The sequence below is a fragment of the Macaca fascicularis genome, chromosome 8, assembly GCF_037993035.2.
Source record: "Macaca fascicularis isolate 582-1 chromosome 8, T2T-MFA8v1.1".
Classification (NCBI taxonomy): Eukaryota; Metazoa; Chordata; class Mammalia; order Primates; family Cercopithecidae; genus Macaca; species Macaca fascicularis.
The window spans coordinates 133,153,841-133,179,481 of record NC_088382.1 but is presented as its reverse complement, the minus strand read 5'-3'; the positions used below and the strand labels follow the sequence as shown (position 1 = coordinate 133,179,481).

The window sequence follows — 25,641 nt, the reverse complement described above, 5'->3', positions numbered from 1 at the left end:
GGACGAGATGATATTGACGGCAGCAGAGAAAGGAGTATGGAAGAATCAAGTTTGAAGCTAATGCTTGAGCGTGGGATTTTTACTCTGCTGCTGCTGTCCTGTGCAAACTAATTGCCAAATAGACCAGGCTGTAAAGCATCATAACTAGAGGTGATGAAGGGCAAGAAGCCACCCTCACGCCAGCAGCCTCCCATGTCCATTCACTTATTCACACAGTTGTTGAAGGCCTGCACCGGGCCTGGCAGTGTGCAGGGGCTGAAATGCCTCCAGAACAAGACAGACCAGCTCTCATGGAGTTCCCACTGCTGACAGGGGTAGATTGTTACAACAACAACATAAAGTAAAAGCAAACAGGGTAGTTTCAGATTGTACTGTAGCATTGGCCCTGGGTACATCATTTAACCCCTGTCTTAGAGTGTTCGGGTAGGGTGGGGGCGCTGTTCTTTTTCTCCACTCCCACCCTGCGGGAACCAGATACCTCCCGGGGCTTCCTCTCCTTCCCCTCCTTTGCTGCCCCAGAGGCAGGCCTGATGGAGGACTGGTTAGTGACAGCTAAGAGGTCCGGAGGGCTGGGAGGCTGTCCCTCCTCCCCGCTCCAACCCCCGCGCGCTAGGGCGGGGTTGGAGCTGTGAGCGAGGTCAGTAGGCTGCGCCCCCTACTCTCCGCCCGGCTACGCGGTGCCGGCCACAGCTCTGCGGACGGTCTCGGAGGCTGATCTGGCTGCGGAGGTCCATCCTGACAGCTACAGGGCAGGAAGGGGGCTGGCCCTGCTCCCCACGCCCACCACGCAGGGACCCAGACGCCGCTCCGGCCGCTTCCCTGCACCTCGTCAGCCCGGGAGCTGCAGGAGACCCGAGGACAGCTTTCCGAGCGCCGGGCCTCGCTCTGGGACGACGGTGTCCTGGGGGAGGGGAGGGCGCGCGGAGGTGCCAGGGGCTGCGGCGGACCCGGCCTGGCAGCACCGCTTCAAGTTTCCACCGGCGCGGTTGTGCAACCGGGAGAGGAGCGTGAGCCGCAGGCGCCTCGGAAAACAAGCCGAGCCCATAAACAAAGCCACGTGGCCTCCGGGCCGGGGGGCCGGGCTAAGAGCAGGCGGCTCTTCCGGCAACAAAGAGCAGCGGCCGGCAGCGGGCATAAATACTGCGGCAGCGACTGCCGCGCAGCACTCCCGGAGCCTGCAGCGCCTGAGACCACCCCCCCCCCCCCCCGTCCCCCGAGCCCGCCGCCCGGCAGGGTGCCCCGCGCCGTTCCCGCCGCCCCCACGCCTGTTCCCGGCCGTCGTCCCCGTCGCGGGCCCCTGCACCCCGAGCATCCGCCCCGGGTGGCGCGTCCCCGAGGCCACCAGGCCGGCCTCTTCTCCCCATCCGTCCCGTCCGCTCGCGGTGCCATGCCATTCCTCGGGCAGGACTGGCGGTCCCCTGGGCAGAGCTGGGTGAAGACGGCCGACGGCTGGAAGCGCTTCCTGGATGAGAAGAGCGGCAGCTTCGTGAGCGACCTCAGCAGGTGAGGGGACCCGCCACCAACTTCCAGCCCCCGCGAAACTGACCCGGGCTGGTCTAGGGGGCGCAGGGACCGCGAATGAGGGGTAGGCAGGGCTGGAGCGGGCTGAGGAGGGAGACCCTGGCCCGGAGGGTGGGACTGCAGTGCCTGATTTCTGTAGAGGTCTCCGGACCATCGGAGACGGGAAATTCGGTTTCTCTTCTTGTTCAAGGTCAGTGTCTCCAAGTGGACACGACTCCTTACAGAACACCTGGTCTCTCTGAGAGTCTGATGACATTCGCGGATCGTGTCCCCAAACGCTCGCTGAAACTTAATGACACAGCTTTAGTGGTCCATGCTTTAAGGACACAGAAGTCGCGCACTTTGCCCTTGTGGGGGCGCAGGCTGGTGGGCTGAGCCCCTTCACCGCGGGGTGGCCCGGCTCCCAGCGCCCAAGCACTGTGGACGCGACGGGTGACGGGATCCGACGCAGGTCCCGCCTGGAGCGCTTCCAGGCCCTGCCCAGGCACGGGCAACCACAAGTGGCCGGGAGGATGAGTAACTAGGAAGGGACAGACAGATGGTCCCTGGAGCAGCCGCTTACTGGGCGGACTTGGGAGCGGTGGAGGCTCGGGGCTGCAGAGATGCAGAGGAGGGAAGTGGGCAGGGGATGAAACCCAAGACAGCTCTGCTTCTGGGAGGACAGGGCTCTTGCACCTGTTTCCTCGGTGGCCCTCTCGGTCGATCGGCTTTATATAGAGAGTGCGCTCCGTTTCCAGGGGTGCCTGTCAGCTGCGAAAAGCCTGCCTGGCCCCGGTGAACCTCTGGATTTGAGGTCTTACCTGAGCCCTGTGGTCTGATGGGAAACCTGAGGTGCGCTCCCCGCTCAGCTTGGCGAACGACGCTAGCGCCCGGCTAGTAAGTCAGGTAGCCTGGAATTTCTCAGCCCCTGATCTCAACAGTTGACTTTCAGAGACTCTTAGCATTTAGCCTCGTGAGGCGGGGGGGCGATGAAAGTGGTTCCAGAAGGGACTGGTGCAGCCAGAGTCACCCTTGGGAGCCTTTTCCTGCCGCCTTTGGTTAAAACCATGGGCCCCTGCACCCTTAAATTGGCTTCAATGGAGAATTCTGTTTCTGGGCCAGGTTCCCGCTTACTGAGATTTACCAGTGGTTGCTTGGATAAAGCATTGGCAATAAATTTTGAGAAGACTATCAAGAAAATGTGGTTATTTTGTCAGCTTGACCTCCCGTGCCTCCCATTTGTTTGCGATTTGTAATGCATCAAATTCCCATTGTCTCACAATGTAAAGAAAGACATTATTTAATCCTGGTGGTCTGTCCGGAGAGACTTAAGCATATTAACTGCCAGCATATAACCATTTATGTTGGAGTTACTTGGAGGCAGTCCCAGGGGAATTTAGGGACCACCATAAGGAAATCTTATTTACATAAAATCAGGTAATTTATTTACAGTAAAGTAAGACCAACTGCTGTTGACAGACTGTGTCTTTTATCTACTGGGGTTACCAATTATGCCTAAATTATTCTCCCTCAACAAAATGGGAAACTTCCTTCCTCCTTGTTCCTAAGGACAATGATCTAATATTTTGGTACTTTATTTCTGTCTACAAGTTCAGGTTCTTTCTAGAAAAGTGCAGAAAGGGTCTGAAGAGTCATATTAGAGCCACTCACCCAAATATAATTTCAGGATGCTTCTCAGTGGATAGCAGATGATTGCGTTCAGCAGGAGAAGATTTAAAATGTAGGGTTGTATTAATACTCACCCTACTCGGGAGGCTGAGGTAGGAGGATCGCCCAGATGTTCAAGGTGGCAGCAAGTCATGACTGTGCCACTGCGCTCCAGTCTGGGCCACAGACCAAGACCCTGTCTCTAAAAATAAATAAAAAATTAAAATTGGCTTTAAAATACCCTGTACCAGCATCAGGAGAGAAACTGGTGTCACTCTCCTTTAGAAATAAATAGTGTTATCTCTGTCTTCACAGTATGGAAGACCTGAAGATGGTCTTAACTTACCACAAAAGTTTAGACTGGGCTGGGATCAGGTGGCTTCCTGCACAGCCCCCCTCCCATGTCTCTGTCCCCTTCATAAGCCTCTTTTCTTTCTTCCCATTTCACACCTGAGCTGGAGCTGTCACATCCATCATCATTACCGCAAATAGTCATTGATATACTGACCACCTGTGGTCTCCTTTGAGTCAGTGTTTAGGAATCATTGGGTAGCCTCCTAGCAAAGCAGCTGGCTGTTTGTTTGCAGGGTATTTTTTTTTTCCAGCAACTGTAAACAATCCCTTCCCTACTTAGCATGAGAAGCCTGCCAACTTTTTTTTTTTTTTTTTTTTTTTTGAGACGGAGTCTCGCTCTGTCGCCCAGGCTGGAGTGCGGTGGCCGGATCTCAGCTCACTACAAGCTCCGCCTCCCGGGTTTACACCATTCTCCTGCCTCAGCCTCCCGAGTAGCTGGGACTACAGGCGCCCGCCACCTCGCCCGGCTGGTTTTTTGTACTTTTTAGTAGAGACGGGGTTTCACCGGGTTAGCCAGGATGGTCTCGATCTCCTGACCTCTTGATCCGCCCGTCTCGGCCTCCCAAAGTGCTGGGATTACAGGCTTGAGCCACCGCGCCCGGCCAACCTGCCAACTTCTTAAAAGCAGTTGGCCTTCTGTGGTCTGGGTTTGTCATCTTAAATATCCTCAGTTTTTGGTGTTGGTGACGTTTCCCCGTGATGTCAGGTTTGGGCTGCGTGTCTGCCTACACAGGTGAAGCTGAATGCTTCTCCTGTTTTGAGAAAACAAAAGGCAGGCCCTTCAGCGGGCAAGGATCATGAAACAGAACTACAGAGACCTGGTAGACTAATTCTCTAATCCCACAGACCATTCGGCAAGCCGCCCGAACAAGAGCCCAGGATAAAGGATGCACGTGTTGGTTTTCAGCCTGGGGTTATTATTTTGTGTTGACCAAGGCTTGTCCACACAGCACACCTATTCTGGACTCAGCTGGCCATCTTCTCTGTGGTCCGGGACTCCAACCTTCTCCGGTGTGAAATGTTACAAATCCAGTCTCAGCCTTGTGTCCAGGAGTGAGATCATGGGAGGATTTAAGATAAGCTTAAAGCAGGACCCCTTCTCAAAAATGTTGAAATTATATAAAATAGAAGGGGAATGGCAAGTGTTAAATATGGTGGGGCAGATTTAAAATGCAAGGAAAGAGCTTGGCGTGAATTGGGATGGTCCAAGAATGCTTCAAGGAAGTGGTGGTTCAGGCGCCTGCACAGCCCTCCTCAGCAACCACCCCCTCACCGCCCACCCCCAGGATGAGTAACCTAAGCTGTCTGAGCCTCTGCCACTCTTTTCTAAGCCTACACTTCTGTCTTTGAAAACTGACTCAAATGTTGCTTTACTGTATAGCTAAGGCTGGACCCGGAAGCAGGAAGTTTACCTTGGTGCCTGGATAAAAATAATAGTTCAGATTTTATGAGTGCTTACTGTGTGCAAGACACTGTTCTATGAGCGTTATACACTAGGCTGTTGGTTTCACCAGAGCATTCTGGGTACTAGCCTTGTGAGTTTGGCGATCTAGAGATGTGTCAGTAAATTGGCGTAGAAATCTCACTGGCTTTCATCAAGGCTATATAACTACAATTAAGCCTCTGGGGGCACGTCACAGCTTTCTTAAATGGTTTTTATTGCAAATGAAATGAGAAATAGGGCTTTATTTTTTTTTTCATTCCCTTCTTTATCTGCTGCCAAAACAGTCTTATTTATGGTCTTATTTTGAATTTTTTCTACATTTTTAAAAAGTTGCCTTAAAGTGTCTTGGTATGTGGTAATGTGGGGCTGGGGAGTGCGTCTTTTTCTTATTCTAGGCCTGTGCCTATAAAAATCAAGATTAGTAAATAGTGACTACAAAATAGCAACTTGCTGGCTATTATTGAATTTAGTGAAGAAAGCAGCCTCGTTGAGATGGTTTTGCTTATTAAAAAAAAAAAAAATCCAGTGCTCCAATTCCTAAATGGTGGTGGTTTTTCTTGTTAAAAATTTCGGTTGTAATTTTCCATTGGCTTTGCATTTTCTTGAAAAGGACACAATTGAACTCTCAAAATAGCCTCTAACTGAATATATTATTGCTTAAAAGAAAACATATAAGTAGGCAACACAAATAAACCCCATAGGCCTTCTTTCCAGGCCCTACCTCCGGAATCTAAAACCTAATACCAAGTGAAAATATAGGGTTTCTCTTTGGTTAAAACTTTTCTACATTCGACAGTGAGAGAACATCATCAATTATGTAAAATTCTTTCTAAACTAGCTTTTGAAATGAGTCACTCAGGCTTAAAGCAGGTTATTGTAGTTTCTGAGGAAAGTGAGTGCTCCAGTTCCTTTAAAGAATGTTTTCAACTGAAAAAGAAAAAGATGAAATATAAATATTTGACCTTGCTAAGTAATGATCACAGTGTATGGCCCAGGCTCGGAAAATCTGCTGCTGAACCTTAAATGTTGAGAATAAGACAACCTCATTTTATGATTCTCTCTATGTGGAATTTATACTGTAGGTTTTTGTTGTTTGTGGGGGGTGTGTGTGTTCTTTCTAAGGAAGCCTTCATGTGGTATTTTTGCACACAAAATGTTCTAGCTTTGCTTTCTAAAGCTGATCTCAGCTGTGGTACATCACGGACCACTCAAATGACCTTCCATCTTTTGCTGTTTTTCTCAACGTTGATTGAAATGTCTTAAGTTAGCCTCAGGAATTCAGCTCTGTTCTTTGTTCTATCCCTCTTTTCCTTCTGACCTTGGAGCAGAAAATCAACTGGTCAGTGATTCTATACCCCTATAGTCATGCAAATAGACAGAAACACACTCCTGTGTTATACAAAGCTTGGCCCAAAACACTCATCCTTGGCTTGTTTTCAAAAGTGCCTCTGAGAGGACATTTCTGCAGGACTCTATCTGAAACCTAAAAATATCCTGTTTCCCTGGATGAAAAGAAGGCTATCGAGTTTAGTAGGAAACTCAGTAAATGGTATTAAGCATGGCCTTATGAAGGAAGATTAACAAATGATTATTTATCATGTTAGCCCTTAAGGGTCCAGAAAAGCAACACTGAGTATATTGTTGGAGATGTCATATGTGAGCATATTAGCAAGATACTTGTACTAACTGAAGTGCTACTTAAGACAGTATTGTATTAATAACAAAAAGATACTGGAAGTTGCTTCAAATCCTTTTTTCTCTTCTACCATTTATACAATGCCAAGGAAATAGAGAAGTGCAGATGTACATAATTATACCCAACAGATGTATATCCAAAAAAGATATAAATCAAATTGCATTTTAAATTCAGCAGAAAAACTCAGAACATTAAAGGAGTATAAAATATCGGTGGTATAGCAAAAAAAAAAAAAACCTAATTTATGTTTTACCAGTTGGCATTATAAATCCTGTTTTATATACTTCGTAGGGGTTGAGGGAGTTAGGGAACCTATCTTATCATACTTCAACATTTCTCCTGCATTCCTTCTGTGGAAATTATTCAGATTTACTTTGAAGTAACATTGTATAGTTGAATAGCTTACTACCCCTCAAATGATTGCTCAGCCCACTGAGGGAAATAATCGCCAGGCCCGAGGTGAGCCTGACCATCCTTCAGTGACCTGTGAATTAGGCAGGTACATCCAATGTCTGTTCAGCCCTTATAAACTTATCAATTATAAGTTTACCTTGTACAGTCAAGACCCAAAGTCTTCGCCTCACAGCATGATGCCTAGTGTGTGTAAGTCAAGGCACTACATGAAACCTAAGCAACTAGCACTATACACAAAGCATCTCCTAGAAATGGAGTTTATATGTCCGATTTTTGTAAATGTGATTGTGTTTTAAAGACATGTTGGAAGGATACTACTTAAAAGCAGCTTAAGTATACTTTAAATGGATGAATTGTATGGTATGTGAAGTTTATCTCAACGAAGCTGTGTTTTTTTTTGTTGTTTTCTTTTTCTTAAGCAGCAAGAAATTGGGGTAGATGCTTTCGCAAAATGAAGGCATTGTGCAGTACAGCGATACCAGTAATCACCCCTCCCCTCCATTCATCGTTTTTGTTTAAAGTAATATTGTAGTACTCTGCATTGCTCTTAGCTGAAGAGTAGAGTGCTGTGTGTCAAATTACAATGCAAGGCACTGTTAAGGAATTCAAAAGAAGTAGAAGCTCCCATCCCTGCCTTCCACACAGATGTGAACTTGCTTCATCCTAAAGGAGAAGTCTGTGCCTGTATAGACTTTTTTTTTTTTGAGTGATCATTTTATTGTTTTATTTTGTTTGAGAAGCCTGTATGTTTGTTTGTCTTATAACTCAGTGAGTTATTTATAGAAACAGCTCAGGTTCATGTATAGCTGTTACATCTCATCCTCTTTGTCTTCTGTTATTCATAGTTACTGCAACAAGGAGGTATACAATAAGGAGAATCTTTTCAACAGCCTGAACTATGATGTTGCAGCCAAGAAGAGAAAGAAGGACATGCTGAATAGCAAAACCAAAACTCAGTGTAAGCCATTTGTTTTGAACTTCAGAAAAAATCTGTTTGAAGATAGTTATGATTGGTTCTTGGAGGAAAAAAAAAAAAAAAACACCTCCCATGTCACACGTCTGCCTCAGTGTTTTACTGTGTGTCCCTGACAGAGGTTACTGAGATCTTAGCACTCAGAAACCTGGCTGTGCATTTTACAAGCGAGATTAACATATTCTTTATAGTCTTGTTTATAAGTCAGTTGCTAGTTGAGGGCCTTTTTTCCTGCCAGTCATTTGTATTTGGTTATTTTACAGTGATGTGGTCGGCTGAATCAGTTCCAGTATTTTTATTTTGAACTGTTTTGAGGCTTTGAAAACAGATTTTTCTCCCTCTTTCCTTCTATAAATCCTATTAACATTTCTAGATACTATATGTAAGTATCAGCAGAGAATATAAAGTTGTATTAATAGCAGGAATTACAGGTTACTTTATCTGTAACGCATGTTTTCCTCATGTTATCTGTTTGATTTCTACTTTTCATGGGCTTATATAAGTTTCAGGTTTGGCATTGAAAATAAACTTGTACTTGAGTATTAGGTTTGTGTGGTTTTTTTATTTTTTTATTTTTTATTTTTTGGTTTTTTTTGTTTGTTTGTTTTTGTTTTTTGAGACAGTCTCTCTCTGTCACCCAGGCTGGAGTCAGTGGCATGATCTCAGCTCACTGCAACCTCCACCTCCCGGGTTTAAGTGATTCTCATGCCTCAGCCTCCTGAGTAGCTGGGATTACAAGCACCTGCCATCACACCTTGCTAATTTTTGTGTTTTTAGTAGAGACGGGGTCTTGCCATATTGCCATGTTGCCCAGGCTGGTCTCAAACTCCAGGGCTCAAGCCATCCACGCCCCTCTGTGCACAGCATGTGACTCAGTCTGTCAAAGCCTAATTTCATTTTTTGGTGGGGACGGAGTCTCACTCCGTCGCCCAGGCTAGAGTGCAGTGGCACAATCTTGGCTCACTGCAACCTCCATCTCCCGGTTTCAAGTGATTTTCCTGCCTCAACCTCCCAAGTAACTGGGATTACAGGCGCCTGCCACCACACCCAGCTAATTTTTATATTTTTAGAAGAGATGGGATTTCACCATGTTGGCCAGGCTGGTCTCGAACTCCTGACCTCTAGTGATCTGCCTGCCTCAACCTCCCACAGTGCTGGGATTTCAGGCGTGAGCCATTGCATCCGGACTGTAATTTCTTATGGCATAATGTTTTAGAAAATAATAATAATAATTTGGAGCTTTGGTATAGGAAATCTGGCTATCAAAGATTTAGAGTGCTTCAGACAAAGCAACTTATAGCCCCAGTATTTCTACACTGCAGAAATTAAGCACTTGAAACTCCTTAGGTTGTCAGTAGAGTCCTTATCTTTTTTGTCAAAACTTTTAAAACTTTGGAATACATGAAATGAAATGTTTTAAATCTTGAGCATGTTGCAGATATTAAAGCTGTGTATTCTTTTTGTCTCTATAGATTTCCACCAAGAAAAATGGATCTATGTTCACAAAGGAAGTACTAAAGAGGTGAGCATCCATTCATTTACTAAGTTATGCTAAACCTTATCCCTTCCTGATAGCGTAGGGAGGGAGGGATATGGTAGGGAGGGAAATTACTTCAAATCATGAGTGTCTTCTTGGATGTGGGAGACAGCAGCTATTAGTCTATTATCTAGCCAACCATCAGAGTTTGGAACAACAGAGAGAGAAAGAAGCAAAAGTCACCAGGTGGACCCTCTAGTCGTTCAATGAAATTATGTATGTAAAAGTGCTTTATAAAGACTGACATGCCCATCTCAACCATATTATTATATCGTCCTGGGTTTTGCCTGAGGGCAATGTCTCCCTTTTGTTCTAAGATCTCTTTGGACTTCAACTCAGTTAAATTTCAGTCCTGGAAGGAATAATCACTAAATATAGTAGAAGTTTTCAGTGCCTGCTCAGTGTGATGTGGGAGGGGACAAGACATTATAATAACTACATTTGTATGGCACTTTATAAAGCCCTTTTATGTATATTTTCTCTCTGCACAGGCATTTGCTAAAATAACTAGGATACAAGCATATGAAAGAATTTCTCTGACTGTCAGGGACCTCAGTGAACATCCAGTTCCCTCTGTGATTTGAGGTCCAGAGGGGGTCACTGATAGTCCCAAGACCACCCAGATACCCAGATACCAGGACTACGAGCCAGGACTTTATACTCCCAATTCCCTCTGTGTTCATAGGTTAAAAGATCAAAACTTCTTTGCTTTCTCCCAAAACCTTAAAAACACTTTTGATGATCACAGTGAGAAAAGCACTATTGGTATAAGGCAAGCTGGTGACACAGTTGGCGCAGGTAGGTCTAATTCTCCTCCTAGGAGTACGTTACAGTCACCAACCATCATGACCTCCCGTATCCCATACCTTGCTCCCAGTCTTCCCTTAATACACAATTACTTATGATTTTTCTAGACTAATATGTGGAAAAATCATAAGCAAGGTCCCAAATGGTACAAGTCAAGAAAAGGGCGTGTTTAACATGTGAGGGGCTGACTGAGGCAGCTGCTGGCTGTGTTACCCACCTTGGTGCCTCTCAAGGGCTTGTGGGTACAGGAAAGAAGCCAGTGCCCCAGGTCACCTAAGACAGGCATCAAGCTCATTTGGCAAAATCCAGTTGGGTTGTTGTAACTGGCTCATTCTGACATGGATGACCTCTGCATGCAGGAGTAACTTCTGTGCCTTTGTTTTCGCGTTCAGCGCCATGGATATTGCACTCTGGGGGAAGCTTTCAACAGACTGGACTTCTCAACTGCCATTTTGGATTCCAGAAGATTTAACTACGTGGTCCGGGTAAGTCTCAAATGCCTAAAGGCTCATCCAGGCCCTTTCCCAAGTTGAATCATCTCTTTGGGTTGTCTTGAAGTGGTTTCCCCAAAAAGTAACTTTTTAGGACCTTAAGAATTTTGAGGCAAGCAGAAAACAGACCCCTCAATCTCCTTCTTCCCCAACATACTTCAAGTTCTTAAGTGGGTCGCACTAGGATGTCCCTGAGATTGGCCAGGACGGGCAGGGGCCGCCATATTACCCCCGTGAGTGGGTTAAAGAGCCAGCCTCTTCAAGTGAAATTTCACGCCAAGCCCCTTCCAAGCCCGCCCTGTGGATACATGGGAACATGTCACAGGCAGCACCAGCCCTGGCAACAGCCTTAGCAAGAGAGAATTCAGCAGGAAGCAAACCCTAGAGCACTTTGGCCTGTTTCAAAACCCAGCACTTCTGACTGTTCTCACTGTCTCCCACTTGTCCTACTTCAGCTGACTCTGGGGGACCCCAAGACATTCTCAGAAGAGGCCACAAAACTGGATGAGTTAAAGCACCTCCGTGTTTTGTGCCTGTGGTTCCCTTCCACCCCCGTGTGATAACAGTATTCAATCCCATGTCCACCGAAAGCTTAAAACTGCCTGTTTTGGCCAAGTGCAGTGGCTCACACCTGTAATCCCAGCACTTTGGGAGGCCGAAGTGGGTGGATCACCTGAGGTCAGGAGTTTGAGACCAGCCTGGACAACATGGTGAAACCTCATCTCTACTAAATTCAAGAAAATTAGCCAGGCGTGGTGGCACACACCTGTAATCCCAGCTACTCGGGAGGCTGAGGCAGGAGAATTGCTTGAACCCGGGAGGTAGACATTGCAGTGAGCTGAGATCACGCCATTGTATTCTAGCCCGGGCAACAGGAGTGAGACTCCATCTTAAAAAAAGAAAAAAATACAATTCTGACTGTTTGGATCTGCCATTTTCCATTTTAAACCCATTTTGAAAAAAAAAAGACTGATTGCGGTGACTCATGCCTGTAATCCCAGCACTTTGAGAGACTGAGGCAGGCGAATCACGAGGTCAGGAGTTCAAGACCAGCCTGGCCAACATAGTGAAACTCTGTCTCTACTAAAAATACAAAAAAAATTATCCGGGTGTGGTGGCAGGTGCCTGTAATCCCAGCTACTCAGGAGGCTGAGGCTGGAGAATCACTTGAACCTGGGAGACAGAGGTTGCAGTGAGCTGAGATGGCGCCACTGCACTCCATCCTGGGCGACAGTGCGAGACTCCATCTCAAAAAAGAAAAAGTTAATGAGCAAAATATTAATGATGAATATGGTAAAGCAGATCAGCTTAACCATGACTGTCATGTTATTATTTTTAATTGGTTTATTATTTTGTTATCTCTGCCTACCCTCCAAAGCTCCCTTGTGTATTTTTGTCAGCAGTCAACCTGGGAGGTAGCAGCTGTTTGGGTTTTAGGCTCAGAAGTAGGAGGGAATTTTCCCCCGTGGGTGTGGTTGGTTTGGTTTTTATTTTCTTTTTCCTGGATTGTTGTGCTTCTCGGTGCTGTGCCACTGAGTCAGATGATTGCAGAGGCTCAGCCAGGGTGATGACATTCAAGGCCCCTTGAGACCTGGATCCTTCACCTGTCATCTGGGCAGATGCAGGCTTGGCTGTCCAAAGTGACCTGATAAAAACCCAGGCCTGCAAGAAGCAGGTTAGGAGCTGTGAGCTGAGCCTGTGACCAACAGAGCAGATATATTCGCTCTTCAGCTAAGCTCTTCTTCCAATCCAAAATGGATAAAAATAAGAGACCTTCTTGGGTGAAATGTTCACGCCATTCAGTGTGACTCTGCAAGTTCACGGAGGTCACCTAGTCCTCCTAGGGCCCACAGACTAGTCTAGGCTGGTTGGAAATGGGCCCAGGATGATCTGGAAGCTTCTACTGCTAAGAATACGAATAGTTTCCATCTTCTGGGTATTAGAGGAAGACGCTTAGATCTGATGTCTTATTACAAACTGATCTTCAAAATGGTCAGTTTTTAGATGGCCTTCCTTTCTACCTGCTTTTCCTTTTACAAGAAATAAAGCAAAGGAACAAGCATCATGATAGTGAAAATCTATTTCATCCAATATGTTCATTTTCACCTTTTATCTTTTTAGTAACCCTATAAAATACGGGTGCTTTGATTATCTCTCTTTAAACAAATGCTAGTACAGTAAGATAAAATGACTTGTCCACGATCACAAAGGGATGAAATCAAGATCTGAAATCTGGGCAGTCTTAGAATCTACACTTTTAACTGCTACCATGAGTTCTCTGTGAGCAGAGGATCTGAAGTAAAACAGCCTGAGGGCAGGTCCCAGCTCCACTGATTTCAAACTGTCTCAGCCTCCCTAGAGACGTGGTTTCCTCCTCTGTAACAATGACTTACCTCAACTTTCCAAGGTAACTGGGGAAACTTAGTGATATAAACAGAAGCACTTTGCACAGTAGAATCTATAAGCACTTTGCACAGTAGAATCTATCTACTGTGCAAAGTCAGCCGCTAATGTTTACTATTACCCACTTACCAAAATTATTGATTTCCCCCTAAGATGCCTTTTCAGTTGAGTTGATTAAAATGTTTTCTACTTTTAAAAAAATAATTGGTGAATCTGGCACTTGCGTAAGACGCAGCACAGAGAACACGTATCCAAGAGTATCTAATTGTAAAATACATCATGAGCATTTTGCTTTAAATAATCTTAGAGAAACTGCTGAATGCTTTCAAAGTTGTTAGGCTCAGAAATAGTGAAAAAATATGTCTATTTTGCAAAGAACAATTTTTCCCCATCACTATTAGAGACCTCTGTAATTTGAGGAATAATATGTTATTTTTATAAAGAACTTAAAACTTTTTAATGATAGCCACCGTGTTTTGAGGTTTTCCTTCTTAGGAACTCAGTATACTTCTCATACACTCTTATCCTTAAACCAACTCTGCAAAGTAGCTTGCCAGTATATTATCCCCATTATACTACTTTGACCTAATGGTGTTTAAATGCTACAATGATTACTGGTTTCACTAAGGAGCTAAACTGATTTTAAGGGCCATTTGGAGGAAAAAAAAAAAAAGTTCAAAGCCTTGAGAGCCAAATACATTTTCTGAAAATCTGTTATGTTCATGCTGGTTGTCATCTTCCCAAAAAGAGCCATGCAGAGGTAATAAAAGAGACGGCTAACACTGCTATCTCAAAGTGTTATCACTCAGCATGAAAATTTCATGGAATGTTTAGAGTTGGAAAATTTTTTACTATAACTTGGAAAGATGTTTATATAACATTTCTACATCAATTTCACTGGCTACAAGCTACATGTATTGGCCCTGCTCCCTCCCCTACACAGCCCCAGTGACATAAAGACAGTTCTAGCTATGTGTTTTAAAGATTTCACATCTCTAGAAGCAGCAGCTTACCTACTCGTAGAAGGACATTTAAAACATAGTTTACCCTATAGCTCAAGACCAACACATTTTGGAAATTCCCTCGGGGAGCTGGAGAGGATTCCAGAGGCTGAGCCAGTCAGACTGGAAGTTTGTAAACATGAGTAGGTGAGTGCTGACTAACCAGGTCACAGAGAGGTCAGAGGATTGAGTGAGTCTTGAGCATCAAGTCAACCAGGAGAAGGTTTCAGAGACCATCACCCATGTAATGGCTCTGCAGTGAGCCTGCTGTGATCCCAGTGGTTCTTAGCCCTGGCTGCACATTGAAATCACCTTCGAAGCTTGTTAAACTACAGAAGCCCACCTCTGGAGTTTCCAATTTAATTAGTTGAAGGTGGTACCCAGGCATTGCTACTTTTAAAACGTCTGCCTGGTGATCTCAATGAGTTTTCAAGTTTACAGACCAGCTCGGAAACTACTTTGGAGCCCAGATATTACATTTTGCATATTAATGAGAATTTTTAAACAAAGTGCATGGAGACATTAAACTCTAGATGTGACTTCTGGTCCTTCAGGAATTTAGTGATGGAAAGAGGACAGCCCCTCCTATATTCCAGCTCAAAGTTCGAAGCTTGTTTTTTGTGGTACCTTCTGCGCATCAATCACTTTACTTCTCTGAACTATAAAACTGGGATAACCATACCATACCTATACTGAAGCATTTTTATGAGAATGAACAAATAAAATGTAAAAATAAAGGCAGTGGGTGTGAACGTGTTATATACATTTCAAAATGCAATGTAACTTACTTTTCAGAAAGTTAAGTAGGATTTTAGCATATGCAACCATCTTTCTAGGGTGACTAAACCTGAAGACTCAATTCATAGGCCAGATACAGTTGGGGACAGAGATTTGCCTATTTGCAGTGGGACTTCTGAGGCCCTTAGAATGGTTGTACATTTTTAAAATCTTTATATTCTCGCCAGAGAGGCTCAATGACAGAAAACACCAACATTTATCCAAACAACTGCCCCAGTTCCCTTGGTCCCTAGTGAGTCCCTTGAGAAACTGCATTATTGGGATAAGATGGAATTAAGATAAAAACTGAGCAGTACCAATAAAAAATATGGCTTTAAAAGGTCATGAAAGCAACTGTTATTTGGTGTCTGTTATTGCTGAGTACAATGTAATACAGAGCTTAAACTTGAATTCAAACTTATACTCCTCTAAAACCTGTATTATTTTCTCCAGGCCCTGCCACTATAGCCAGTGAGGGAAATAGATGAAATAAATCTGACTCTACCTTGAAGGTCTGCAGTAGGGGTCAGCCAACTCCTAGCCCTCAGGTCAATAGCCTACCATCTGTTTTTATATGGCCCATGAGCTAAGAATGATTTGTACGTTTTTCAATGTTTTAAAAAATTAAAAGTATAATATTTCATAACACATGGAAATTATGTGCAGCTCAAATTTCAGTATCCATAAATAAAGTTTTATTGGAACAGCTATGCTCATTCATTAGATACTGTCTGTGGCTGTTTTTGTGCAAAATGGCAGAGTTGGGTTCAGAGTCGAGCCACAGAGAGCTTATAGCCTGCAAGCCTAAAATATTTACTATCTGGATTTCTACAGAAAGAAAAAAAAGTATTGCCTCCTGCCATACAGTGTAACTGATAGCCTGAGAAGTGTGCATTAGAAGAAGTTACCTACTCTGACACCATGAGAATGAATTTGAAAAGAACCAAGATGTGCTAGAGGTAGATAGGCTATGAAGTTTCGGAAGGGTAGCATTACTGTGGGCAGGATATTCAAGAAAGACTTCAAGGAGAAAGTGGGATTTAAACTGGTCTTGAGTAAGGGTAGAACTCAGGGGAACTGGTTTGAGGCAGGCAGGCAGGTATAAGGTCTGTTGAGAGATCAGTGAGCAGAATATTCAAGTATGGACAGAAGTAGCACAGTGTGCTTTAGAATATAGATCATGGGCTGGGTGCAGTGGCTCATACCTGTAATCCCAGCACTTTGGGAGGCTGAGGCAGGAGGATCACTTGAGGTCAGGAGTTCAAGACCAGCCTGGCCAACATGGTGAAACCCTGTCTCTACTAAAAATACAAAAATTAGCCAGGTGTGGTGGCGCACACCTGTTAATCCCAGCTACTTGGGAGGCTGAGGCAGGAGAATCACTTGAACCTGGGAGGCAGAGGTTACAGTGAGCCAAGATCGTGCCACTGCCCTCTAGCCTGGGTGACAGAGGCTGTTGTTTTAGAAACTCTGTCTCAAAAAAAAAAATAATATAAGATCATCGAAGGGTGTTGCCACGAGCTGGTTATTATGATCTTGGGCAGGCCTCTGTTGCCCATCTGTAAGATGGAAATGATGACAATAGCACCCTGCTCCTAGATATGATGAGGACTAAATGAGATAAGCAGTTTATGAGTGTTAGTCATGTATAGTAAGAAGTTTATAAACACTACTGATGATTGTTCATTTAAATATGGCTAGAAAAGGAGATTGGACAGACTTGAGAAGAGGCTTCGAGTGTGAGGCTACATTACCTAGTACGCAGGAGGAAGCCACTGGAAAAAAACAAGCAACAGCACCTTGGCCAAGCAGTGTTTCAGAAGGTCATGACTTCTAACAGGCTCTGGCATCCCCAGATGCCATCAACCAGCAAATTATAAATCTGTTACTTTGTGGTTTACAAATTCCATCTTTGTGTATCTACGTCTTTGATAAGCACAGTCAGGCTGTACAGTAGGCAGATGTTGTTAACCCATTTTAGAGGTGAGGAAGCAGAGGCCAGGGAACTGGGTGATTTGCACAAGGTTGCCTGCCCAGGAAGGGACGTGGAATAGAGGCAGGACCTAAGCCTGGTTCTCCAACTCCTGCTCCAGTGCTCTCTCCTTTCAACCGCATTGCTTAGAAGGCAAAATGCAAAATGGAGCCTGCCTTTTATCACCACTAAAATATTTGCACACATGCACACACGCTATCACAGGAGAGGGTCTTAATGCCAGAATGACCTTTGATCTGATTACTCCTAGCTCTCTCTATGGGATGAGAATGAGCCCAACTCTATAGTAACTGTAGCTGCCATTAACAGCCCAGGAAGGTCAGGGAGAACTTGAGTACCAGTTTTCTCACTGGAGTAAACTGACCCATACATGCTAGTGGATGAAGAAGGACAAATAAAAGCTTGCATCCCCAGTTTCTTTGTCCCTCTGCAGCAGAGCATCACAACCTAAACCGATGCACATTCCTATTTTTTTCTGCGTTACCACCCTAAGTGCATTTGAATGTTTCCAGCAAGTTACTGCATTCCTACCACCCCTGAAAGCATTTTCCAAAAACATGTTTTAGTTTAAGTTGACTGGCGGTTTGGCAAACAAAAGGCTGGAATATGGCACAATGACTCAAATTTAAACCCAATGCCTTAAATTAAAGGCATGCTGTTGCCAAGCCCCTGGTGGGCCTTGATGTGCATCAGCATCCTGGCCCCTTCACACAGGTTCCTCTGCCACAGTGACCTTGGATTCACTGGAGGCTGTACATGCAGAGGCCTTCCTCTGATGGAGGGTGGCCTCAGCCACCTGGGCTTTAAACTGGTGCTATCTGGGATGAAGGAAAGGCCAACCACTGCAGCAGCAATAAAGGCAAAAGAGAAGAATCATGGGCCTGTTTGAAAATGATGCACAGAGCCAGGCGTGGTGGCTCACACCTGTAATCCCAGCACTCTGGGAGGCCACGGCAGGCAGATCACCTGAGGTCAGGAGTTCGAGACCAGCCTGGCCAACATGGTGAAACTCCATCTCTACTAAAAATACAAAAATTAGCTGGGCTGATGGCACACTGCTATAATCCCAGCTACTCTGAAGGCTGAGGCATGAGAATCACTTGAACCCGGGAGCCAAGATCTTGCCACCGCACTCCAGCCTGGGTAACAGAGGGAGACTCTGTCTCAAAACAAGAAAAAAGAAAAGAAATGATGCACAGAAATGATTGTGATCCCACCCTTCTGAAACTTCCAAGCCTATCTGCCTCCACCATATCTTGGTACTGGGAGCATTCACTTAGTCCCAGCTACTCAGAAGGCTGAGGCAGGAGAATCATTTGAACCCAAAAGGCGGAGGTTGAGGGCACAGGGTGGGTCCCTCAGTGACTGCTGGTTAAACTGCTAGTGATTTCATGGGAGGAAATCTGTATCTCCTGGAATTTCTGGCCTTGTTATTCATTTTTATTAGCATTCAGGCAGGCAGATCCTGAGGTGTCTAGGTGCCCACAGAAGTGGAGGCTGCTCACAGACACGGGGACATGGCCACAGCATTAGAGGGGGCTGTGCGGAAAAAGGAGGCCACCTGAAGAAGTGGGAGATGCCTGCACCACCCTAGGTGTAGTAGGGTATTTGCAGAAGTAGGAGGGTACCCACAGAAATGAGGGCTCCCGTGGAAATGGGGGAAGATTAAGAGACTAGAGCATAGACTCCTAATAGTATAAAATAATTTAAGCATGCACTCTCAATTTATGCATATTCATAAATTCACTTAGAACTCATACACCTCTAAAAGATGCCAGTAATGACATCTACCCTGCAGTGTTGCTGTGAGAATGAAACTGAATGTCAACCTGGTAAATGCTGTAGAACCACACCTGGGATGTGGTAACATTCAAGGAGTGTAGTAGTTGTTGCTGTTACTGTCATCATCAACTTGAGGGACCTTATTGTGGGCATTAGAAAATACACAAAATCAGAGATTAAAGATCATATAAAATACTGAGATTTCTGTTTTGTTAGTTTTCTACCTGATTTTCTTTCCAGTACTACTTCAGAGACTGCTGGATTGAAAGTGTGCCCATTTTGTATAATTTTTTTTCTTGATGACTCAGGATCTAAACCTATAGCACTAGCATCCCAGCAGTGTTTTTTCTTTTTTTTGTTTTTGTTTTTTGTTTTTGTTTGTTTGTTTTTTCTTTGTTTTTGTTTTGTTTTGTTTTGTTTTGAGACAGAGTCTCGCTCTGTCACCAGGCTGGAGTGCAGTGGCACGATCTCAGCTCACTGCCACCTCTGCCTCCCGGGTTTAAGTGATTCTCCCGCCTCAGCCTCCTGAGTAGCTGGGATTACAGATGCCAGCCACCACACCCGGCTAATTTTTGTATTTTTAGTAGAGACAGGGTTTCACCATGTTGGTCAGGATGGTCTCTATCTCTTGACCTTGCGATCCACCTGTCTCAGCCTCCAAAAGTGCTGGGATTACAGGCGTGAGCCACCGTGCCCGGCCAATGTTTTCTATTAAAATTCTAGCTAAGCATCTTGGCCCTGTCGGGGGCTTATCACACCTTGGGATGTGCCAAATTGTTCAGGTGAGCTGGGTTTTCAGTGCCAGTCCCACAGACCTTTTCTCATCCAAGGAGGGATGCTCCTGAGAGCATTTACACTGTGCTCTAAGTATCTGGGACCCAGAATCTAAAGGCCTCTTGAGTCCAGTAAAGGAAGAGGTCTCCGACGGCAAGAAGTGGGAATTGACAGCATCCTCCTGCTAGGTCTCCATATGCAGCAAATTGCTTCAAATGAATGCTTTCGAATCCCTGAACAGGTATTTCTACATTGGGCCCAAACACCTAGTGTTGCCATAGCCACTTGAGAATCATGTCAGACCTGGCCCCTGCTTGTCAGGTGCTTCTGGGCTACTCTGGGGGGGACAAAGTATAACTATTCAAATGGCAAATTGAATTAGCACAGTCTGGGAGCCTTGGAGACGGCTTCTTGAAAGAGGTGGAACCTGAAATTCTCCTTCCTTGGGGGACGGCCAGTATTTGGCCAGATGGAAAGACAAGTGGAAGGCTTTGCAGAGACAAGCGATGTAAGCAGAACCTAGAAATGGGAAGGAGCGAACGTGAAGGGGAATGATTTTGGGTCGGGGTCAATAGCAATGGGACATTCAGCCTGTAAAACTGTAGGGCAGAGGTGAGCGTTGCTGGAATAGATGGGAGCTCAGTTTAAGGAAGATCACTGCCACACGTCACTGTTCAGATGGATGCAATGGGGAATCAACGGCCATTATCAATTCAAAAGTAACCAGGGCCAGGTGTGGTGGCGCACACCTGTAATCCCGACACTTTGGGAGACTGAGGCGGGTGATCACTTGAGGTGAGGAGTTTGAGACCAGCCTAGCCAACATGGTGAAACGCCATCTCTGTTAAAAATACAAAAATCAGCCGGACATGGTGGCAGGTACCTGTAGTCCCAGCTACTCAGAAGGCTGAGGCAGGAGAATTATTTGAACCTGAAAGGGGGAGGTTGCAGTGAGCCAGTTCACACCACTGCACTCTAGCCTGGGCAGCACAGTGAGACTCCGTCTCAAAAAAAAAAAAAAGAAAGAAAAGTAACCAGGATGGGTGAAAGATGAAGAGGCAAGTCTCTCTCTGCTGAGAATACAATTAATGCATATAAACTTGGCTCTCCTTATTATTTTAACTCCCTCTGTTAAAAGAGAGCTGTTTCACTTGCAAATAATATTTATCCAATCTTGACATGCCTGCAGATTATTAATGTCGCTGAAATTTTTTTCTCTTTCAACCTGTCAGTGTTCAAGCTCAAAGTCAGAACAAAACTTTCCAGGTTTTTTATCTGTGTTATTCGCTGAGTAAATAAGGGTTTTGGAAGTACCCAGCACTCAGAGCAGGGAGAGGCACTGCCTAGTCTAACTGAAGGTTTATTATAGAAGACGCCCCCTTCCTATAGATGGACACCCAACTTGGGTATTGAGCATGTGAGGCATGGCAAGGCTGCTTGAGGCTGGGCCTCGTTTCTGCCTTTGATAACTCTGGCAGATTTTCCAATCAGACATATACTTCATACTGTAGCACCCCACTTGTATACAAGATAAGGAATTTGGGGATAAATTGTGTTCTTATTCTTAACAATTCTGTATGAGAATGATAAGAGTATACTTAGGCAAGAGCCTTGTGGTTTTGTCCTTTTAAACTAACAGGTAGAAGAAGCTGCTATTTTTGTTGATGCTTCTGAAAGCCCAAGTGTTTACTGTCCCTCCAGATCTCAGGCTGCTTGCCCTTCTGGAAAGTGTTTGAGATGTGTTTGCATTATAAGTAATTTACTCCTAGGCCCATGCCACTCCTGGGGCATCAGTCTGGAACCAGTCCCCATACAGATATCAGCCTGACCAGCCAGATGGTCTGCCATGGACCTTGATATGTCATTTGGCCATCATGAGCCGCCTCACCTGTAGCAGGAGGAAATTTGGGTAAACTGTTTCCTGAGTCCCTTCCAGCTACAACACTCTTTGATTCAAAAAGACAAATGTATGTTTAAAAAAAACACTATTTGTTGAGTGCCAGGCTGGGGGTAGAGTGGGAAACAGGACAACACTTGCTATCTTGAGGGTTCCATCCTAATTAGCCCATCAGCAAGTAAGTGAGCAAGACCAGTTCAGATATGCATAAATGGAACAATGAAGAACAATGAAACCATAGTAAGATGAAGATGGCACCAGGGAGGCTTTCACATGAGATGGCCAGGAAAGGGTCCTCTGAGCCCGGGGCAGGCCACATTTAAACTGAGACCTGAGGGATGGGATGGAGCTGAGCATGTAAAGATGTGGCAGAGGCAAAGGCCCAGAGGTGAGAATAAGCTTGACCTACTCAAGAGACAAATAACCTGTGTAGCCAGAGCAGAATGAAATTGTGCAAAACTAGGCTGGAAAAGGAGTAGAAACCAGATCAGGGAGAACCTTGCCAGTCATGGTAAGGAGCTTGAGTTTTTTCCTAAGTGCAAGGAGAAGCCATTTGAGGATTTTAAGCAAAGAAGTAATGTGAACTGATGGATTTTTTAAACTATGAATGCTATACTAAAATAAATTGTAGGGAAGAAGATGTAAGAAGCCTGCTCTTGACACAAGTGTAGTGAGATAAGAGGGAAATCTCTCTTCTGCCCATTCATCTTGCACACACCACTTCAAACTCTGGTTCATATCCGCTCTGAGATTTGCTAGACGATATTGCTTGCAACTAGATTTGTCTCCTGTTCGTTGCCTCCAGAACTAGCATGAGCCAAAGCTGAAGGGCAGGATGTGGTTTCAGCATGTGGTGACCACCATCCCTCCCTCCAGTAGCTCAGAGCCGTTCCTGCTACTGCACAGCTCGTCACTGCAGATCATGCCGGATGCCCAGAGTGCCCACACGATAATGACACCATGGAATTCCAGAGGAGCCGAGAAGCCTCCTCCTCCTTCCCCTTCCCTCCCCCTGCCTCTCTTTAAACATAGCCACAAATTACTGGCACCTGGGCTAAAATTTGCCCAGTCAAAAACAAGCAGCCACTTCCAAACAAGACATTTTCCTCTGTTCTCTTTTTCTCTTGTGGCTAGGGGCAAAGAATCCAATTGGCTAAGTCATCTTGGTACACAGATTGCTAGATACAAACCTACTTTCCTAGGCACACAGCTCTCTTAACACAAATAAAAGCGATAAATTTGGGCTGTGCGCGATGGCTCACGCATGTAGTCCCAACACTTTGGGAGGCCAAAGTAGGTGGATCACCTGAGGTCAGGAGTTCAGGACCAGCCTGGCCAACATGGTGAAACTCAATCTCTACTAAAAATACAAAAAGTATCCAGGTGTGGTGGCGAGCACCTGTAATCCCAGCTACTCAGAAGGCTGAGGCAGGAGAATCATTTGAACCCGGGAGGTGGAGGTTGCAGTGAGCTGAGATCGCACCATTACACTCCAGCCTGGGCAACAGAGCGAGACTCTGTCTCAAAAATAAAAAAATAATTTGAAAGTCGGTAAATTCTGCTCTCTTCACCACTAGTTCCATACATCACTACCTAGTGGCTCTGGGCCTATAGAGTGATGGTGATGTGGGAAGTAGAACCTGTGGTTTACCTAAAGCAGTTGCTTCATCCTAAATGTGCTCTTAGCACTTTCTGGGCATTATAGCGCCCTTAATATTAAAAGTTGATTACCAGTCACAGCATAATATTAGGTAAAATTTCTAGACTCCGTTTCCCCAGAACACAACAGTAAATGGTATTGCTCCATTTTTGGAGTAAAATTTGGCCCTCCATGCAAATTGATTGGCCTTGACGAACTGAAGTCCTGAAACTGTCAGAATATATGTTCTGCCAGGCACAGTGGCTCATGCCTGCAATCCCAGCACTTTGCGAGGCTGAAACAGGAGGATCACTTGATCCCACAAGTTCAAGGCCAGCCTGGGTAACATAGGAAGACTCTGTCTCTACAAATAGAAATAAAAAACTTAGCCAGGCATAGTGGTGTGCCCCTGTGGTCCCAGCTACTTGGGAGGCTGAGGTGGGAAGATAACTTGAGCCTCGGAGGTCAAGGCTACAGTGAGCCATGACTGTGCCACTGCACTCCAGCCTAGGTGACAGAGTGAGACTGTCTCAATAAAAAAAAAAGAAAATGTGTTCTCTGTTAGACATATCTGGGCTCAAGTCCTGGCTCCACCATTTGCTACTGCTGGTATGGCTTTAGGTGAGTGCTTCTCTGAGCCTCAGTATCCTCATTGGTTAAATGGAGAACCTACCTCATTGGGTTGTTGTTAAACAAGATTACACATGTATAGTGCTTAGCGCAGTTGCTGACACATAGTAAGCACCCCATTGTTATTGTTATTGTTATTGTTAGCAAAATAAGACTCCATGGTAGAAAAACCATGCAAGTCATAAAATGTATCAGCATTAACTTTTATCAACAGATAGGGTGCTATTAAATGTATCACCAACATAGTAAAATGATAGAAAGGAATATTACAGTGTGAAAGCATTTATGCATTTGTTTGACAACAGGTACAATTGAAATACAAATATGCATTTGTTTGACAACAGGTACAATTGAAGCAATTCCAAAGGTCTTTAAATGGGTTGTATTTGCCCTGTTAACTCAGTATTTCCTGACTGGCAATAATTTTACTTGGTAATGCTCTGTATTATGGTAAAAGCTAACGATAATAATTTATCGAGTATATTCTTTGTACCAGGCACAGTTATGAATGCTATGTGAACACATTTAATCTTCACTGCAACTCGGAAGTAGGTACTATTACTGTGCATATTTTGCAGGTGGGAAAACTGAAGCGGACAGTTTGCCTCTGGAGCCCTCACTCTTAAACTCTATGATATATACCAGAAACTCTATGATACAGCCCAGGTGCCAAATCTGGTGCTCCACCTGATTTGTAAATAAAGCTTTATTGGAACACACCCACGCCCACTCATTGACACATTGTCTATAGCCATTTCTGTACTATAGCTTCAGGGTGGAGTAGTTGCTCCAGAGACCATGTGGCCCACAAACCTTAAAACACCTACTGTTTAGCACTTTATGGAAAAAGTTTGCCAACCCCTGATGTCAACTTTAAACTTCACAAAAAGACTGGAGTTCAGAAAGGAAAGAAAGAATACCTTGTAATAAAAATGCTTATGTTTGGTATTTACTGTGGATTTGTACATATTTATCTCACTTAATTCTCATAGCAATCCTGTGAAGTAAGTAGTCTTTTTATTTCCATTTTAGAAATGAAGAATCAGGAGTTCAGAGGGATTAAATGATTTACACTGTAGGCTGGAGAGCAAACTCCATGAGTCTAGGGATCATGTGTCTTCATCGTCATGTCCCTGTCACCTACCACGATGCTGGCACAGGGTGGACACTCAGAAAATACTTGCTAAATGAATGACAGTTACAAAGGTCATCCAGCTAGAGAATCCAGGTCTTCTCCTATTCCAGGGTTCTTTCTCCTGACTCCACAACTGTCTGACAGTTAAAAAAAAGGTCCGGGGGGGGGGACTTTCCCTTGAGATAGGATGAAGCCCAGAGTGGTTAACATGTCATTATGCTGTCAATTGACAAGTTTTTGCTGCTATGTTCCTCCTTCTCCTTAGTCAGAGAAGATAATCAGACCAAAAGGCAGTTCGTTTCTCCTCCAATGCACAGTCATGGTGTTGAGAGTTTACTTGTCCTTGTGATTGGTGCATATTTTGACAAGATTAAAACTGACACCCTCATGAGATGGTAGTCACATGGAATCTGGGTTTTGGATGGATTTCAGGCAGTGCTCTAGCTGCCTTCCTCCCAACCCCTTGCCCCACCTCCTACCCAGTGATGAGTCACAGTGCACAGCCAATTGCCCTTCAAGAGCTGACCCAAGGCTTTTGTTTTCTTTCATCTGCTTCATGCTGGTCATGTGAGGATCAGGGTATTATTAGACCATCATCTTGCGCTTCTAAATCTTGCTGTTGGTCAGGGAGATACATGAAAGGTTTAGTCAGTCCCTTTGTGCCATTTTCACTCCTCTCTTGACTGTCACATGCTGGTTGGTGGCAAAGCTAAACCACAGAATTCA

The 25,641-nt window shown here is 44.8% G+C and overlaps 1 protein-coding gene across 1 annotated transcript in view; it reads left to right on the top strand.

Moving 5' to 3' along the window:
• The first annotated feature begins 1,161 nt into the window (after positions 1 to 1,161).
• The window catches only part of FBXO32 (F-box protein 32), a 43,797-nt gene continuing 19,317 nt past the window's right edge, over positions 1,162 to 25,641 (top strand). Inside the window, exons 1-4 of the mRNA XM_005564029.4 lie at positions 1,162 to 1,503; positions 7,922 to 8,034; positions 9,522 to 9,571; positions 10,786 to 10,878. Of these exons, the coding sequence (XP_005564086.1) occupies positions 1,388 to 1,503; positions 7,922 to 8,034; positions 9,522 to 9,571; positions 10,786 to 10,878 (372 nt within the window). The 5' untranslated portion in view covers positions 1,162 to 1,387. The remainder of the gene's footprint in view (positions 1,504 to 7,921; positions 8,035 to 9,521; positions 9,572 to 10,785; positions 10,879 to 25,641) is intronic.